The 20,606-nt window shown below is 39.4% G+C and overlaps 1 protein-coding gene across 3 annotated transcripts in view; it reads right to left on the bottom strand.

Moving 5' to 3' along the window:
- LOC136771331 (copine-8) overlaps window positions 1–20,606 on the bottom strand; it is a 94,117-nt gene that overhangs the window by 58,904 nt on the left and 14,607 nt on the right. For 2 of the 3 annotated variants that reach the window (XM_066723561.1, XM_066723562.1), the window contains exons 2-4: window positions 9,612–9,652; window positions 3,099–3,145; window positions 1,644–1,747 (exon numbers count right to left, since the gene is read on the bottom strand). In XM_066723561.1, coding sequence (XP_066579658.1) covers window positions 1,644–1,747; window positions 3,099–3,145; window positions 9,612–9,652 — 192 coding nt within the window. Of the gene's footprint in view, window positions 1–1,643; window positions 1,748–3,098; window positions 3,146–9,611; window positions 9,653–20,606 lie in introns of those variants that run through there. The other variant, XM_066723563.1, reaches the window with a different exon arrangement.

Genomic DNA, 20,606 nt, shown 5'->3' with positions numbered 1-20,606 from the left:
TTATGAGCAATTGTCAGCTGGATTATTTTTAAAGATACCTCGGAGCACCCCCACGCGCTGTGCAGACGATGGCCGGGAGGGATGCTCCGGAGTCGCAGCGATTAAACCGTGCCTAGGCTACTTGAGAGCAAACCTCCCCAGACACCTCTGTGTATTTGGAAATCATTCGCAGTTCAGCTCCAGAAAAATCCATAGGCAACAATTTCAAAAGAAACCCTATAAAAGTGTTTCACATATTGTCGTTCTTGTAACTGCGCCGTTGAAATGAATTGCTCTTTTAAACAACCGTATTTTGTTCCTGTTCCTAAAATACTCTTTTCGTAACCTTCAATGTAAGAGACAGAATGCTTTGAGGTCACCCGATTGAATTTTGTCCCCGTTTTTACACGCCCACACCCAATCCTCTGTCTTAAGTTACTGTTCAAAAATGGCAGTTATTGAACTGTGAATAACATCCATGGCTCCTTTGAGAACGATTGGAACAATCCCATCAGCTCCTGGCGATTTTGAGATAAGCTCGCTCTGCGGTCCCAGTAGTATTTCTGATATGCTGAGGTTATGCAATGCCTAACAGGGTCCTTCTTAAACCTGAGGCGTGTTCATAACTGTGTCTGCTCATGGGAAATGTTTCACTAATGTTACACTGCTTTAAAGAGCATCGTAGAGATAAAGAACCAGACGTGCTCGAACGGAACAAGGCGTTATTCTGAGGGATGACAATCCCACCTAATGCACTGGACCACCACTTCCCGAAGAGTACCCACTGCGATGTTACTGATTTGCCAGCCTCAAGGCTAAACGCTCATTACAGTCAGGGATATGCATACAAACATACCAAGCTTTTTGTGGTTGCTGCCGTGGCTGCGGTTGTCATAAAACAGCAAGGCTGATCCTCGGACATAATGGTCCAGTGCACCACCACTGCCCCTGGCCAGGCGAGCGCACAACTGGACTTGTTTGTGTTTCACTTCCCAATCGGCAGGTTTGTGTAACTCCCGGCTGGAATGCTTTGCTCTTAAACACAACCTCAGAGGGCATCGCTGACACAGTTTACAATGAGGGGGACTTCTTTCCTATACTGTACATTTTAAGATGTGATGATGCTCTAGTACTGCCTGTACACACAGAGACAGCTGATGGAAGGCTAAGCTACACCAAGTAGTGTGTTTACGTATAGGATACTTTATTAAGCCTTCGTGGGGTTGTATTCTTGCAACTCTGAAAATATTTATATTGTGTCTGTGGCACAACATCTGAGGAGAAATATAACTTACCTTATTAAATCCTATTACACTGAATGATGGGATTGTACAAAAAGCAAACAGACACAAATTAACTGTGGGGTAATTGCTTTTGAATTCATGACTGATTGCTAATATATAAGACTATGGGGGACAAGATTGGGTGTTAGAGATAGAGATAGAGTTTCATGTTTCCAGACATGGTTCACTTTCAGTAAAGTTGTGGGTTGCATGTTGACTGGTTTAACCACATGTGAAGACCTGCAAATGGACAGTTGCATGAAATGTTTTTGCCGTTCACTGGGACAAATATTTCCTTTTACGACTTTGGTTGACTTGGGGTTTGAGTTTCAACTGCAACTTGCACACACACAATAAACTTTCATGTTTGCGTCTACTTACAAATCAAATCGGAGGTTCTGTCTCTCTTCGAAGAAATAGTCCAAGATGAATTTCCGTACAAAATCCGGATTTAAAGTGTTGTCGATCATTTCTGTCCTCCCAAACTGTGAAAGAGGAACCCGTTGTAATTAAACACATTTCCAGCGAAAAACAAAATTGCCATTAGTGATAAAATCCTTGCAATTTCCGCTAAACTTTTTCAAACACTGTCATCTTTTGTCATTGCAATGCTAGTCACACGTTCTGTAGGAGGATCAGTCAGAAGTTGCGCGGCTTTTTATGACACATTTGCAAAACATATTCATCCCGTAGCTGAAAAACAATTTACTTTTTCTTAATAAAGCACCTGTACATCTTCACACTTTGTACCACAAATTCAACAAACCATGTCAGTTATCATGCTTGGAGTGCAGTTGTCTGCTGAAACTACACTAGACGAGCTACTCATTATCTCTACAGAATTAATTAAAGTTCTGCTGTCTTAATGAGATCCTTTAACGGCATGCCAAGACTTTTACTTAATGGGTACAAATTGCAGTAAAGTGCAGCATTTAGTAATAGACATCCGGTGAGTGTTGAGATATAGTCATACTGTTTTTTTCATGATTTCTAAATGGATACAAAATAAAAAGCATTAATAAGACGATAAACACTTATTATTGTCTATTTTTGGATGCTCCGTGCTCTATGAAGTCATCATACGTGTTCATTAAAAACTGTATGATTCCCATGACTCTTACACAGTTGTAATAAATGTGTATCAAACGATCAACTAAGAAAGATACGTTCATGACAATAACTTTGTCAAATAAATTGCATAAATAAAAAAAGTAGGTTACGTCCTTTTTAAAATATCATATAGTACCCTACAGTTTCCAGATGTACATTTGAGCACGGCTCTGTCACAACAGCTACCTTGCAATACAAAGGGACGATTTGAGAGTCTGAAGGGCTGGAAACAATGGCCTGAAGCCATACTGTACAATGCAAAAACAAAGGAACCAAGATAAAAAAGCTTTATCTCCGCAAAAAGAAAGCTGACAAAATAATAATAAAACCAAGTGACAAGGCCAGAAGATTAAAAATACCCCTTCTGGCAAGTCTTTTCTAAATAAAAGCGAGAGTTTCTTGCCTCAAGAGAAGTATGGTAATGATGGAAACAATGCCACTGAGACCTGATCTGTGGGCAGCTCTCTTTGGTTTTCTTCTCTTAATTTTGCACTTTATTATACGTGCGATACACATAAATGCCTGACTTACATAGGGTCTTGATGTCCTTGTAATGACTTGTTCTAGTAGTAGTGTTACATGTCCTTCCTCACTGTGTTTACATGCATTGATCAAGTACTAGCCAGCACAGCTACTACTGCTGGTCCAAGACTGGAAAGTGTACAATATCAGTTAGACGTACACAGGAATGGCGAACGTTGCATTATTTAGATTTATTATACTTACTTCTCTCCATTCTTTATTGCCGATTCCTTGGGTATATAAAACGCAAACTGCAGAAACAGAAGAAAACAAACAAATGAGGTAAAATAATCAAAAAATGACCAGACAATTACTAATATTTAGATTTTTTATAATTAAATAAACTATATACAAATCTTCCAATGTCAGTATATTACTCCTAATTTGAAAGTTGCCTTTATACAGAGTCTGGTGCTAATAGCGGTCTGAAAAAATAAATGTCTGGATTCACAGACCTTGATTAGCACTACTACCTAAAATGACTCTGAGTAGTCAATGGTCTGTGCCAATTTGGGTCTGTGAAACCAGCCCTCAAAGTAGATATTCAGTTTTAATAAAATCATAAACAATTTCAACAGGCACGTTTTCCACCAAATCACATGGCCGCCATCCAGAAGAAGAACCCATACTGAGGTTCTTACTATGGTGGTTACAGTAAATTATTCCTTAATGAATTGCATGATATGTTCCAGGAAGAGTTTATCTCCCCTGGTATGAGAGAGAATTAGTGCCACTGGGAGGTTCTCTGAAGGGCGATGGGACGCAGTCGGACAGGAATACGTTTCAACTCGTTACATGAGATTTGCTCACCTGCATCAATTATGTAACACACATTTCAGACTAGTCAAACAACATACATTCTAGGGAAATACGATGAAACTGAAACTCACCCGAAATACAGAATTGCACTATTGAAAAAACGTTTGTGCGGTTTGTGCTCTCCGTTTCTGTAAAAACACATCTAATTATGGTTATGGTTTGATTAAGGACTGAACTTTGCCAATCAAGTACAAATTGGACTCAAGATGTAGACACAAAGTCACTATAAATGTACCAAATAATTATATAAAATGCTTTCAAATATAGTGTCTATCTGCAGTTCTTGGAAATCTACAACATGCAGATCGGTAACCTTACAAAGTCTGAAAGTTTCACACTTTTGATCTCTTTTTAAAGGCCTACTGTATTATTTCTACCAAATGAATTAGACCTTAATAATTCAGTATGGTGTTTACAGTATATAAGGGACAAACACCATGTCTGATTGTTTAGTAACCTTGCAGATGTTCTTGAAAACCAATAATGGTGATAAAAGATAAAAGTGGATGCGCTTAGTTTATAAAAGGAACAATCAGTTCTCAGTGCTTTTCATTTCTCCTGACATACTTCATCTCACACATTTTGTTGGCCAGGACTCAAGTGCAATATATTTTCTTTATGCACATACTAATTACACAACAAAACAGCTCGGCCGAGTGTGAGGTTTTCACGGGAGTGAGAGAAGGCCTGGCCCCGGAGACCGTGACAAGTGGCCTGCAAGCTCCCACAGATGTGTGGCAGGTGTCCAGAGAGCTACGCTGCACACTGGCAAACATTTACCTTTTGTTCAGCAATGAGATAAGCACTGGCCTTTGGAGACGACAACAACAACAGCAACAACAAAACGATCCTGGCTTATTCTTAACAGAATTGTTTCCAGTTCGCTGAAGACCAACGGCAGACTAGGAAAGGCCTGGACACAGGTTATGCCTCGCCACTTACTTTCTTAACCTTATTAGCCCTGACTAACAAATGTAAACCTTATTGTGTTTGAGGATCAAACCATGGTACTGTACTTTCTTCTAAAAGAAACAGTTGGGCATTTCTACTAACAAAGACATACAGGAAGCAACATGAACTTTATCTGGTCTGCAAACTGGTACATAACCCTTCACTAATACTTTTCACATATACACTCAACCTTAATGGGCATTAGTTTAGCTTATGTGCTGTGCATTTCCTGAAATAATGGGTTAAATGTGCCAAGCAGTAAGTAGATTTCCTTGACATTGACTAATCGTGAGAAGCGAATAGTTCTTTGTTTTTAGCAACATTCAACAATGCACGAACGTCTCACAGAGACACAGTAAATTAAAAGGAACAATAAGGAAAACTTACAGAAATTCATGCAAGGTTACTGGAATACATGAATAGCAAGACAGAAGGCAGAAAAGTAGAATAAAAAGGCCTGAAAGAAAACAAAAGGAAACAGAAATACAGTGAACACAAAGCATTTGGAAAGGAATAATATTTTTTAAGTTGCCAGTAAAAAAAACAAACAGAAATGAAAAGGTAGATTGTGAACAGTGCAAAGCCATTAACTAATCATTTCAGTTGGGTAAAGCTGGGCTCTCAAGATTAAAAATTAAATTAAATAAAACAAACATGAGTGGCTAATACTACATTTCAATTTAATTAGTTCAAAATGAAAAAATTAAAAAACAGGCAGCATCTGTTTTTTTTTTTCATTAGTAGAGTCCACCTGCCACCAGCTAAAGATGTGTCCAATGCCACTAGTCTTGAATTATCTTATTGCTCACACAGAAAAATGCATCTCTCTTGCACTGTGCATTTAATAACAGGAGATGATAAATGAATATATTATTTTCGAGAACTTTTTCTAATGTTTAAAATGTTTAGTTTAGACAACAGCAGAAGCCCGGGAAATTGGATTTCACCGAATTAGATGTATTCGGCCAATCTGGGATCTGTACATTTCTGGAGGAGGCTGGAAAAAATGCAAGCAGGTACACACGCACACGCACACGCACACGCACACGCACACACACACACACACACACACACACACACACACACACACACACATCGACAGATGCACAAACACACACAAACACAGCAGGATGTTTCAGACACAGCTCACAGCAGGTATGCAGAACAGACGATTACTGTCGTTTGTTCTAAAGAAACGTGACTGTTTTCCTAAACGTGGCGAATGCATAGGAATGTAATCTTTCTGCTTCTGTGTGCACGTTTATTAGCGCTGAATTAATCATGTTCCTCACAGGGGCGGTGATGTTGGTTTTTTTGGTTTTAAATGGACAAGTGTATTGGACTCGTTCTTTGGGCGCTGTGTCTCCTGGTGGCATTAATGAGGAACTGGATGTTCACTTCTTTCTTCATTTCATGCATTATAGATTTATTTCAGCCTTGTATTCATGTATATGTTGTTGACTTACATACATGTTTATTCATTTTTAGGTATTTAAAGAATTATATGAATTAGTCATTTGTGTGAGAAATGATTGTGTTTAAATGATGCTGACAGCTGTTTTTAATCACTGGATGATTACATTTATCTTGGTTTCAGATGGTTTGTTCCTCATTTGATTTAAAGCATTTATGGACATTTTCTTTTTCATATTATTAGTAGTAAGATCTCTTTTATATATTCAATTATCTGTAAGTAGTAGAGTTTCATTGGTTTGTCCGACTTGTTGTTCACTAGTACATTTTAAATATTCAAATAATAATGATAAGATGGCCAGGGTTAGGGCCTCTGTTTAAAAATAAATCAATAACAACAGAAACACTTCAACCAAGAACCAACTTAATATGATATCTAAATAAATGTACTATAATTTCTTCCTACAATAATCCAATAAAACCTGTTACCCGCTCGGTACTTGTATTAATAAAGCCTCAGGTAATTGAAAGTGTATTATGGCCTAAATAATATGAAAAGCCCTCATTAGACAGACAAAGAGGTACATGGATTAAGTACATGGAAAACAGTGAGAGGCAGCATTGCATTTTAATGTGATATACAGTGGCCAGGCAATGATTTGTACACAACAACCGGATATCTGTGCTTCTGAGAAATGTCCCTTGAAAATGTCTGTTAAATAGCACTCCGTGAAATCGAATTTCGTGTTTTTGTTGTGACCTTTCCAACAGGCAAGCTGCTAATTAACTTTATTATGAACCTGTAAGAGACAAAAGACAATGTAGTAACTCTAGAAATGTGTGCATTTGCTTCTTACAGTTTCTCTCACTGTTGGCATCGCAAAACCAGAAATACAAGAACTACTGTAAACACAACCAGTAACAATATCACCTGTGTGTACATGCAGAGGTATACTACAAATGTTAAACACAATGATGTCCTGATGTAGATCAAAACGTTGTTTGTGATTAAAACCTGTGAAGCCTGGGCTACAATAAGTACTTTCATTTGTGCATTGGAGCTGTGGTGGGTGTGTGGGTACTTCTCTTTTATTGCCCTTACATATTTCTGTGTACCCTGCACCTGCTTAACAAGTTGGATGTGCGTACGATTAACTTTCATAATAAACATAACATTTAAAATATCATCTGCAGTTGACATTAATGTACAGTAAGTTAAGAGAACCGCAGTGTCCTCCAAATTTGGCCAAACAGTATGTGCTATCTGGCATCAACTGATCCCAATATACAATATGTAGTTAGAGAACATATTTGCCGTAACAAAAGGCAGATTTTCTGTGCGTATAAAAATGAAAAACTCAGGCCAGAAAGTAAAATAATCAAAGTATCTCTGGACCCTAACAAGCCAAACTGTTCCCTGTTTTTAATTAAACTGACAACTGTCTCCTCCGCTTGTAAACTAATGAGATCAGCTTCTCGGGGCAACAGTATCCTTGTTAAGGGACCTCAGCCAACAGTGTCAGTCTGCTGATGTCTGCCGGCAAGAGGGCTCTCCGTATGCCTCGGTAACTCCATAAACACACAGACATTTCCTCAACATCTGAGAAACTGGTCTTGTGATGAAAGATTAACCGTTTTCAATTCATTAAAAAAAGTAGAAGGTAGGCTGGCATTCACGAACAGTAATATTGGGTAACTCCATGCAATACTGACATAGATGCCAACCTTACAAAATACCTCATTGCTTTGGCAGAGGGTTATTTTGCTGTTCATGTAAACGATCTATCTAAACCTATTGAAACCTTGTCCACAAGTATATATTTTTGGAAATTGACCAATTTTTCCATTCTACCTATGTGGAATCGCCCCATTACTCTACCGCAGTCTGAATACATAGCAGAGGTAGAAATAAATGTAATGGCAATCTGTATGGTTATTCTCCTGCTCCAAATTTTGGAGATATCAACAATTAATGACAAAACAATGCTTGATTAACAATGTTTCAAATTCTGTAACTCATTCAGCTATAAATAGAAGTTACATATTTACTGACATTTCCCTTAATAATCACTGTCAGTAAAAATACACAAAGTGGAGCACCTACTCGACAGACAGAGACACTTATTAAGGCATACTCTTTAGTTTGAGTCATTAACCTGATGCCTTATGACTCTGATGACTGGTCGAAATCTATACTTAATAGGATTTAGAATAGGAAGGGAGAAAAAACAGCCGCCTCAACTTTCTATCAATTATATAAACGTACACGTGGGAAACATGAGAAGGCTTTTAAGAATCGAAGTGAATGATGCAAATGATCGTTCGATACACATGGAGACAAAGAAGCGAACTGACTTCTGATTAACACGAGTCATTATTCGGTATAGTGTCACTGAAATCCCCCATTAGCTTAAGCTGCCACACCCCAGTGTTGCTTCCAATGTGTTTCACTGTAGGCTGCTGCTTTCTCCGCCGCCACTCTCCTACGAGAACCAAACTAAATTTAGCCTCATCTTCAGGACGAATGACTTTGCTGCAAAAAGCTTGTGACTTCTACAAAATATATATATATATTTAGCAAAACATAAGGTTTCCCTCTCTGCTGGGTGTCACAGACGAAGGCCTTCATTTTACCAACTTGACTATTACTGTTTATTGCTGACACCTCTTCAAGGAGCTATTGAAAAATATGTGAAGCGTTTCCCTCTCGCTTTCCCCTGGCTTTGGCAACACTCCAGCTCTTGTGTGTGTGTTTTAACTCCACACTGGTATCTTTGTATTCTCCTTCTGTGTGTCACTGCTACGAAAAAATGCCTCATCAAAGCGATGATTCATAGCTTTCTACTGCGTTTAAATTAAGAAAGCACTTTAGATTGAAATCTACTACAAGGTAACTAGACAAGAACACAACTGAAATTGAAGGTCCCTAATTATAGAGTGCTGTGGTATTTGTTCATTTTTCCCCCCATTTTTCTTTAGCCTTATCTGTTGGCAGATAGGGTTTCTACTTGTTTGAACACCAGCGCTCTGGTCTGTTAATGCTGTGGAATCAAAATGAAAAAAATATTCTTAAAGCAGTGATTCACGTTTCATTTCCGGGGATTTTAACATTACATTTCAAATTGAACTTTTATCCTGCAGTTTCTGAAAACAACTGTCCAGTTGACTTTAGAGACGTGTGAGAAATGTGAAGTCTCAAATTCACAGAGGGTCACGAGCTTTAACAGAAAACAGGTTAAGTTTTGATCAACACTCACTGAAATTCAACCTTTAAGTGTTTGATTTAGATGTGTGCTGTTATTAAAGCAGCAGATGTAGTAGGTTATATTGTGTATTAGTTGACTGAGTAAAGATGAAGACAGTTTTGAGAAAATCGTGTGTGTGTGTGTGTGTCTGTGTGGAGGGGGAGGGAGTGGCGTTATAGTCTTATCTAGGAGACCCAAACGCCTGGATAATTCACATCAGCCTTAGTACACTTGCTTGTGTCTAAAATTTTAAACATGGAATAAAACATAAACACAAGAATCCACTTACTTGGGTCTGACTTGGAAAACGTGTCTCTGTCCAAGAGATTTCTGAAAAGAAATAAAGAGAAGAAAACATTAGATTCGAGAATCCGCCCAAAGAATATTTCTCACGAGGCCTCAAAGTGTCACACAGATCTCAGACACCAACGCGGCTGCCCTGTTGCTCCGACTAAAACACGTTCTTCGTTTAATATCCAGATTGATGTGATTTTACAGCATCACCGCGCATGCACTTGTGGGGTGTGTTAACATCTCATTTTGTCAGAACATTGCCATGTAAGAATACTTTTCTGTGTGTGTAATTCAGGATAACATCTCTATTATTTATGGGGAATTAATGTACAGCCATAAATTGCATCATTATAGCCATTCTGTTCATCCTACAAGGCGTGTTTTGCCGAGAGCTCCCATGTCACTTTGTCTGACACTCTGATAAATGGTCCGGAGGCCTCTGCGCAATACAAGACTGTGGAGGGCCTGAAATTAAGCTTCTGCATTTTGTGATTGGGTCCTTTCCACACGATCGTCTCGGAGACGTACAAGCTTAATTATTTCATTATCCACAGCAACAACTTACTAGAGCATGAAATTGACAAATGAGGGTTTAAACTGCCTATACCGAATGGCAGTTTGGTAATAAACAGGCACTCTTGTTTTTCCGAGAAGTCTCTCCAAAGTAAAATAGAGCTCTGACCTGATGAATAATTCTCAAGCTTTCCCCGTCTATGAGTGTAGCCAGCAGACAACCAAGCACCTGTTTCTCGAGTCATTATCAAGTGCTGCTAATTTTGCCATTGGCAACAGGTATGTACGAAACAATATACATCACTAATTTTGATTATCTGCCGCCTTGCTCAAGAAAAAGGAATTCCCAACACTTAGTTGACTTTAAATAACAAACCAAATGTTAATTTTGCTTTTTACAATCAAACTATGTGCAGCATTTATAATTTTAGCCCATTAATCATCATCCACACCGTGAAATAAGCAGGCCAGGGTATAAGCATATAATCACCATAGGTATGAATTTCAGTTTTTCCAGCCAACCACATGTATACATACATATATATATATATATATATATATATATATATACACATACATACATACATACATATATATATATATATATATATATATATATATATATATATATACACACACACACACACATATATATATATATATATATATACACACACACACACACACACATATATATATATATATATATATATATATATATATATATATATACATACATATATATACATATATATATACATACATATACATATATATATACACATATACATATATACATACATATATATATATACATATATATATATACATACATATATATATATATATACACATACATATACATACATATATATACACATACATATACATACATATATATATATATATATATATATATATATATATATATATTTTTTTTTTTTTTTCAGGAAGTGAGAGCAATTTTTTTTTCTTTGTTTTAAAAAGTAAAAAAAAATAAGTTACCTGTTTTGGTAACTACATAACAAATAGGCCTAACCTTACACAACTGTTCAACAGCAGAAGCCCCCATTATCAATTAAGAACATCATCGTTTTAGTGAGAATGCAAGCAGGTACGGATTGGCTGTCTGGCATACCCCCAAGTCGTCAATTCGCTAGGATCACCCAGATCCTGCCACCCCTCCAGTCGACAATTCCTCATTATCAATCGTGACAAAATAATCTGACATACGACACAGTGTGCATCTCGTCATCGCTTACAAAGTGCGGAGAGATGCTCACACGGGTCTGCGTCTCAGCTATCCTCCTCAGTAAGTGGCACATGTTCTGTCTTTTATGTTTGATTTTCTCTCTACAATAGCAAATGTGTAAAGGCGCAGCGACTGTGAATTCACTCCAGCTTTTTGTTCTATAGGTTTCTTCCTGCAGGAATGGCCCTGCTGCAGTAAAGTGATCCCTATTAAGGCCCGTGCCTCGGTGTGCGTGCCCACAATAGTGAAAGCCATTATCTATCTGCAGTTTGGCAGCCATGCTTAGCTTCAAAGTCATCCCATTTTTCTTCAGGCGTTAAATGAAGCCCCTCCACTTAAGCAGCTGCACAGCCTGCGCAGATGAAGAAATTCAAAAGACGTCATTTCAATACACACTTCAACGAGGAATCTAAAAGCCAAACACAAACCAATAGGGAGAGGCAGAGACACCACTACTACAAGCAACCGTTGCCAGCTAAAATACTACACTGCCCTATTGCTGAAGATTAATTATTGACAACCCGTCTTTAATATTTAATGGCTTGGGCACATCATGAGTATTTCTGAAAGACTGAAAACAGATAAGCATATGTTGCGTGCTTTCCGTGACGGATGTTTAACACGCATAGCTAATGAGAAGGAACCCATATGGGTTAAAACACTTTAAATGTCGCCTTGTGTTACTTAAAACAGGCATCCACCCTGATAGGCACGAATGTAGGTATGATGTACAGAGAGGCTGTGAGGCATCGCAAAGTGATACTCCTCAGCCTCTGCTATGCTACCTTCAGATGAAAATATACAAGCCTGCTGTCCCGGCTCTCTTGACATATTTCCACAGACAGGGAAATAACCTTTCCGCGAAGGAAGATGTCGGCTGGAGATGTTTCACGATGACTTGTCCTTCACTTTGACGGGCCGTTCTTCAGGCTGACACGTCCCTGTGAGGTTAGGAAATTGCTTTCCAGTTCTCTGAATGTATAAGGGACTTCCTCCTTAGTCCAGTCTACCATCAAATATTAACAGAAGCAAAGTGGGCATTTGAATACATACGTCATGGCTTCAAACTGAGCTTCCGACAAGTATCCGAGAAGCAGAGAATTCAAGTTTTCCCAGGGACACCTGTGGAGTCCATTGGGCACAGCGGGTTGGCCAAGGTCCGCTTTTTAATTTCAGTCAACGCACTGTGGGATTTGTTCCGTTATGGGTACTTATAAAATATTCAAAACTTGAATAAATAATAGAAGTGCTGTAGGTTACAGCTTATGCTGGGAGTTTAATTACAGCCCATCCTATGATATAGACAAGGGTGATATGAAACTGTCACCCAGCTATCTAAAGGATCTGGCAAATAAAGCATAATCGCCAGGACAATTAATTCAGCTTAGAGGAGAGCCTTTAACACATCAAACGTTTAACAGTCAGGATATGAGAGTGATTGGACAGAGATGAAGCTGGTGGTATTTGATCTATTATCTGTAAGTGTTCATATAGTAAGAGAAATGGAGATTGGATCACCAGTCTGGGGGAGGGGGAGAGAAAACCTGCTGTGAAGGACAACAAGGAAAGAGTCATCCTTTATCTGTCAAACACCACCAGTGGAGGCAGAAGCTACATAAGTGCAGCCTGCGGTCTCAAATCAGAAGTCCCATTCTTCTGCGAGAGGCTTTCCACTGAGAAGCTCACAGTCCAGAAGGTTCCTCTACAGCGAAAAGGTTCAGGCACTGAATTCGGTCTCATTCATCCTAAAAATAGTTTCAGAGCCGGTGTGTCATATCGAACAATAACAGGATATGCGGATAAGGTCTCCTGTGATACGAAATAAACCAACACTTATTGTCCATTAGTACACATCTATCCCCCTAGTCACTGCACATTTGAAGACATCTCAATTTGAATATTGGTGGGGGGTGAATGCACTATTGAAATTTGCACAGAAGAATCCAATTAATAAAAATCAAAAGTAGTTTAACTATCCAAGGCCTATATATAGACATGATCAGAGCTGCCCACTTAAATTATATTAAATCATTCCATAAAATTAGGAAAACAAGTATTTTTTTTTATTTTTTTACATAGAATGACTATAATACAGAGATAAAATGTACTTCCCTTTCTCAGATAAGTTACAAAACAGTATCGGGTATCATCAGTTTGTATGATGCTACTTCACAACAGTTTCCTAAGCTTTTGAGGAAAATATGTGATTCAGTGTATTTTAACCCTTTCTGAAGTGATATAGGTCAAATACAAACATATTTCATCTATATTTCAGGTCTTAAAATATAAATCTTCTAAAATAATCAGGGGAAAATACAAATAGAAGGGGAAAACAGTGGGGAACTTCATTTGGGCAGAAAATAAAAAGCTATTACTCTCCAAAAACGCTATTCCAGATGCTATACAAATTACAGGCTACCTCCCCACAGCACTAATGTGCAGCGTCACATACCTGCTGCTATGTGTGCCCTGCTGAAACACGGTGCCTCTGAAAGGAAGGCTGATTACAAGTGATGACTCGAGCTCTCGTGTTTCTATTTTCTGCGTTTTATATTTATTTATGTAATTGTATACAAGCCCCGGTGGAGAACTTTCCTGTGATTGCCACGGCACCACGACTGGCACCCAAAGCTGGTGAGATCTGCAGAAGAGAAAAAAAGGCTCGATTCCACCCTGTGACTCATTTTATAGTGAATAGTAAACCGGTACATGCTATATTGTGCTGTTCCTGCTCAGACACATTCTCCCTTGCTCTGGAGGAGCGTTCCAGCAAAGTCCGCAGTAATGAATGTCAAAGCTTGTGAGAGAGCGAATATGCTTCCTCGATTCATAATGAATCTGCAAAGACTAGAGGGTATTTTACTACACGGCGGCTCGCTTTACCCATTAAAAGTGCGCTCTCCTTCGCCCACACAGACTCGCCCCGCACATTTGCCACTGCGTTGGTTGGCTCATCATTTGTTTTTTAAAATCAAATTAATGGCAATTCTTCTGTGCCAGTGAGTATTATAGATGTGTCAAATCTGTCACTTTGTTGTGGATTTTTTTTTTTTTTTCATTATGTTTTTAGGAGAAGCAGATGCTCACCAATATTTGAGGATTAAGAAAAATAAGAACCATCCGTTTGGTATGTTTTCATAACTATAAATGTATGAAAAATGTGCCAGGTATAGAAATGTGACATATATTTGAATATTACACATGGATGGTGATGTAAACTTATTTTAATGCATTGGCCTATATATGGTGCACTTGTGTCTCCTGGTGAATGAGTGTCATTAACCAAAATTGCCTTTACTCAGGAAACTGAAACCACAGTGCAATACATCTTCCATGTCAAATAATAACCATTCTAGTACAGTAATGGGTGATGCACAGACTTCCTCTGTAAAATGTAGTTATTCCTCAAAAATACCCCACCCTCCTATTAACCTTAAAAACACACTGAAGTACATTGCCTTTTACACATATTTATGACTTGTCATCTGTGTGGAAAATCACTGTCAAGAACAGTGAGGATCGTAAAGGACATCTATTGCAGTTTCTCAAAATATGATTATGTGCTCATGTTTTGATTAAGGTGTAGAAGTAAAGTATATATGTAATTTGTCTGTTGAATTCTATCACATTTCCAAATTGTAACAGTTCTTCACCACAAAAAGTTCCTCTCCAGGAAGTCGTAAAACAATTTATCGTGACACCCCGATACAGCACTGCTATAGCCTTTGACAACTGCCACATTTTGGTGAGACTTAAACTTGTCACTGTTTTAAGTTGCTAATATGACTGAACAGGAAAATCAGGTGCTTTACTTATTCACACACAGACATGTAAGCCATGTAATTGAAACTGAGATAGTTGTCCTGAAAAGCTTGAAAGACAAACTCTTCCTAATCGAGAGCAACATTGTGAACAAAGAGGTGTGCTGTTTAAGAGTAGAAGTGACACACAAGATTCTGTGGTGAAGAGCTTTCTCTCCACAGCTGAGCAACAGCTTGGAGTCTTTTTATAGTTAGGCTATTGACCCCCCCCACCAACAATAAATTCCCATTCGTAACACCTGCTTGTGGGTTTCTGTTAGCCAGAACTTCCTGTACATCTTTGGTTGGTCTGAAGACAAAATGTATTCTATGAATGTCAGAATATAGAAACAGATTGAAATATTTCAAGAATTAAAAGGGTTTTTCCTTTTTAAATAACACACTTATCTTACATTCCATCTGGATAATAACATTCTTGATTTATTCATCAGTGGCATATTAAATTAAACAAATAATCACCCGGACAGGCACATTCCCATGTCTAACCTACATAGGTGGTATGTGAAATAACAGGGTCTCGTCTAGGCAGTTAGAGGTTTTACTGTAATATAAATGCCACTTTCAGAGTTTACTGTACACAATTTAACAACATTAGACACAGCCACTGCAAAATTATAGAGTGGTTTAGTCATTCAGTTCAATCCTATTTGAAGGCAACAGAAAGGTAATTGATGTGTTATGCCTTGCAAGCGCACAAAGCATCGTAAGCTACTTATGAAAGCACACTGGATAAATTAGAGTGTTTAATTCCAACTAAATTGCAGCTTTCTATCCGTACTGTGCAATAGACAGAAGCCATTCAGTCAGGTGAAGACCACAGCACTGGGCTGGGGTTTGTGTTTATTGGAAAGGTGCCTATTAGCAATAACACACAAGCCAGTGTTCGGGCAGCCACAGGGTGTTTCCATTCACTTAGTAATACACGAGTCCAACTAATATTAAAATCGGTTAATTTTAGTTATGGGAGGTGTGTGTCCATTGATATCATTCCAGGCAAATACACACTGCAGTCTCGGAATAGGAGACTCCCAGTTTAATTAAAAAAGAAAGAGGCGCTGTTTACTCTAAGTGGTTCAATTACATTCCCATTGTGAAACATTAGCACCTAATGAATGAAATAAATAACCATTAAAAGAATCGAATAGCACTGCGTGTATTACAATTGCACAGCCCCCCAGTCTTCTTACCAAAAGTAACAGTGATGAACTATAAAAGCGATCTAATAAGTGGTTTATTGTCCCACAAAAACATATGAAAACAGTTTGCGTTTGCTTTTTTAACAAAGCAACCCAAAGTGCCTTCTACCCTGATAATAGAGCATCTATTAGATCTGCAGAACCTAGTTAAACAGTCCTTAAAAGTTCATTTAACCACGCTATTGAGCGATCCTCCAGGCAGCGTGTCGTTGTTACCGAGGCCAGAGATCGCACGGCGCTCAGGGGGGGCGGCAAATCCATGTCAATGTTACCAGGACAACCGAAATCCAACGGAGGTGCCGGAGAGCCGACTGACAGCAGCTTTTATTGCATACCTTTCCCCCAGCCAAGGCTAACCTGACATGACTTCAGTTCACAGCTGTTCTCACTCATAAACGCTGGCCGACTCTAAACGCAGCCTGACGCTGACAATCCTGTTCCTACACAAAAAAAAATGCCACCTCCTCGTGGGCTCACACCTCGGCCGTGTTTGTATCTTTTCCTCTGGCATGCCTTGGCTTTTACAACTTGCCTCGCTGAATGGCAACATATAACTATCACGCAATGCCGTTTATGGCCGTGCAAAGACGTTTTGCAGCCGATGGGGACTATATGGGTAACTCAGGACCCCAGGGACCAGCAAAACGAGCTGCCCATCACTGAGTCCGAGAAATTAGTTGGTCTCTGGTCTCCTCAGAGCAGAACCACCTGTCTGAAAACACCATCAAGGCCTCTCATTATCTGGCAATTTATAACCATGCAGTGTCATTATTATGGCCACCCTCCTCTAAGCAAACAGAGAACCAGCCAGTGGCCAAGAAAATATGTAAGGGTCTCCAATGTGTAAAGATAATGATAGCATTAAGTAGGGTGGTGTGAAATGACATTAATGGCCCCTGCTCTCTCATCTTTTCTTCTTCTTCTTCTCAGTCATCTAGAACATTTCCTTCTGCTTCTCTCGCTCCAGAAAGCTCTAATGGAGTCACCACAGCTTCATCATGTGTCAATATGAATGTAGGAGCTCAGAATTAATGATTTATGCATTGTTGTGCTGCATGGTGCTCCTGAGGTTTTAGGTTGTGATGCATTAATACAATCCCCCCTCCCCCCATCCCCCCATCCCCCCATCCCCCCCATCCCCAGTAGTCGCCTGCCTAATGCAACGTTTGGAAATATTTCAGAAAGACCCTGCAAAGCACTCTGCACCAAGCGAGTTTCTTTATACAGTTCATTAAACCAAGCGGTGCTACTGATGCTGTGGTAGGAAAACAAACAGAAAGAGAAGTGAACAAATATCAGAAATAAAAGCTAATAGTGGTAATCAGTAAATGTGAGGCCCCATTTATTACAGCCAAGTGTGTGATGGCAGCACTTCTGCTGCTGCTGTTGTGTGATGTAGCGATTTATATATCTGTTAATTCGTTTGTTTGTTTTTCAAGATGATGGGAGAAATGCAGATCGGGTAAAGTGCAAACCCAAACAGAGGATGTTAATGAGCAATATATGCGATGATGTATGTCAAAACACAAAACAAGATTGCACCGGTGTTGTGTGCCCCCAGCCCATTCATTTCCTCACTCAATTTCAGAAAGATCTAAATGTGGACCGTACTTCAATGCAAACAAACCTTTGTGTGTCACAGACAGCACATGGATTCGATCAACAGGTCAATATGCAACAGCTGAACTTAACACAGTATAGATCTTCACACAAGTGCTTTCCAAACAGGGAGACATAAAGCACGATGAGGTAAAGAAATTCAAAAGCATACCATCACTGTGTAAGAAAATGCAACGTTTTGAGTTAGCCTGCCAAGACATTTGTAATGTAGGCCACATCACTCCATTAGAAAAACCAATATTCTCAATGAACGCCCAATACCATAACAAGATAAGATGCATCTTCCTTACATTCCTGTAATACTAAATGCTAATCCTGTTTAGTGTTTCTAGTGATTTTAGTTTGATGAAGACCAAGCATCGTGTGTCAATCTCTGCAGCAGGCTACACTGGTATGAAATGCATGTATTTGTTATGTTCCTCATCTTGAAGAGCTTACAGACATTACAGAATCTGATATTTGATTGAGCCTCTGTGATAAACAATCCCATTACTATCTTGATTAGATGAGACCCCCCTGCTGGTTGATTCTACACTGAAAATGTGTCATGCCGTGCCTTCATATTTGTGTGTTCGCTACTTAAGCTTTATCTGGGCAGACAAAGTACCACACATATTTTTTCCTCCACAATAACCTTCATATGACAGCAGTTTATCACCCAGCATGGCTGAAGCAGCTGCTCTGCCCCACCTGAAAACCGTTTGTATCGCTACTGTGTCACACGGCTCTCCCACACTTTTATTTCATTATTTCCCGCAGCCAGACTCCAGTGACATCCCACAAGGTACTTTCCAGCGATGGCTTTTCCTGTACCGCGACCTCAATAACGTGTCCTCTGAGACTACGCCATCTCACTGAACTAGATTCCTGGCCTTTTAAAGCACACGGCCCATGTCTGCTCTGAACAGGAGGATGGATCAGACTGCGCAATTGATCGCTTTTGTTTCATTCACTTTCTTTGGACTGTTTTCCTTAATGTCTGTGGTGTAATGAAATTATAATAAAAAATGCTGCCGTTGTTTGTACATTGTACCAACCCTTGCATCGCTTTCTTTTAAATACATTAAACAAGGCAGTCACTTGATTTGCAGGTGGTTTGTGAAAATAAGTTCTGTAGATTTGGTAAAAGAAAACGAACTACCCTTTTCAGCCCAGACCAGAATTCCCTTAATTGAACAAGTTAATTGCTTAATTGATCGATAACTTCCATGTGGTCCCAGTCTGTTGAAATTAGTGATTTAGCGTGACTGACAAAACTTACTGGATAGGGGCTCCCAGGACCGTGTTTGGGCAACACCACTCTGGAGGCAAAACGGTCCTCTTCACGTTACATTTTCCTGTATATGTTGACATTGCCCTGGTCTAGAGCATTCCTCCTCCCTCTGCCCTTACAGTGATAGCAAAAACATACACTTTGCTAACGAAAAATAAATCTTACTTCAGTACATACAAGCACATCTAATGAAACGGACCCCGAAAGTGATGTAGGCTACACGTCTGGGAGTGTGTATCAAGCATGTTCACTGGGTTACGACAGGCTAGATATCAACAAACTGCAGCATGTCTACAGAGGAGGCAGGAAGAGGTCAGAGGTCAGAACCGACCAATGGGAAGAGGGGAGACATTCTAAAAGCAGCTCCTGTTCACGGTGAGCAATCGCTGCACAATGCGTGGGAACTCTTACATATGCGTGCATTTTGTTGGTGTTTTTTTATGATAATTTACTTAACACTCATAAATCACAGCTGATCAGTGTCCATGGCAGCTGTGTGCACTGTGAAAGAAACGGTGCACACCTCAGAAATAACATCCTCGTATGCCTGCCATCAATTCACACACAATACGGCGCTGGTACAGATGGTGCTGTTTCGCAGTAGCAGAAAGAGAAGAAAATGGGCTTAAGACTATAATTCCTCTGCCCACCTACAGGTTACACTTGACCCATATTAAGTGGCTAAAAAGGAGTAGGGAAGGATGCAAAGTTAAACTCACTTGAGACAGCTCTTAAGTAACCAGCACAAAATGGAGATTCGCACTAAAGTTTGGGAGGAGGACAACTCTCAATCACGCCTCCCTCTGCTCCAAGTCCAACCAATGAGATGCACCTTCATGCACACGTGTCATAACCATCACGTAACAAGTTCAATGCCCCTGCGTCAGTAGCGCCAACCTCCCTGTTTTCTCAAATTCAAGAACAACATCCCTTGACCTCCCCAGTCTCCACCTTGGCAGCAGCTCCTTGGCGCCATCCACCACGTGTGGGGGAGGGGACACAACTCCAAGGGCCTTGTCCTCACAGCCAAGCGGGTTTAGGCCTTAATATACTCCCATTATATCGGTGACTGCTTTTTTCCACCTACTTCTACTTGTCTGAAAAACAAACATGCATGTTTCTCTGTCCATCTAGGTTACATATCTTTCTATAGGCTGTCTGTCTGTGCGTATGTATATGGATTCATGCATGTGTGTTTATCTCTCTAATTGCAGTCTTAGTTCTTCAAACTAAATTAAGAAGCTTCCTTTCTCCTTTGATTCACAGATTTGAACCTTTTCTTCCGAGACAAAAGAAGAGCACCCGAAAATATTGA

Source organism: Amia ocellicauda, chromosome 15 (assembly GCF_036373705.1).
Source record: "Amia ocellicauda isolate fAmiCal2 chromosome 15, fAmiCal2.hap1, whole genome shotgun sequence".
NCBI classification, from domain to species: domain Eukaryota; kingdom Metazoa; phylum Chordata; class Actinopteri; order Amiiformes; family Amiidae; genus Amia; species Amia ocellicauda.
The sequence above is the reverse complement of the archived record's forward strand: the minus strand, read 5'-3'. Positions and strand labels throughout refer to the sequence as shown.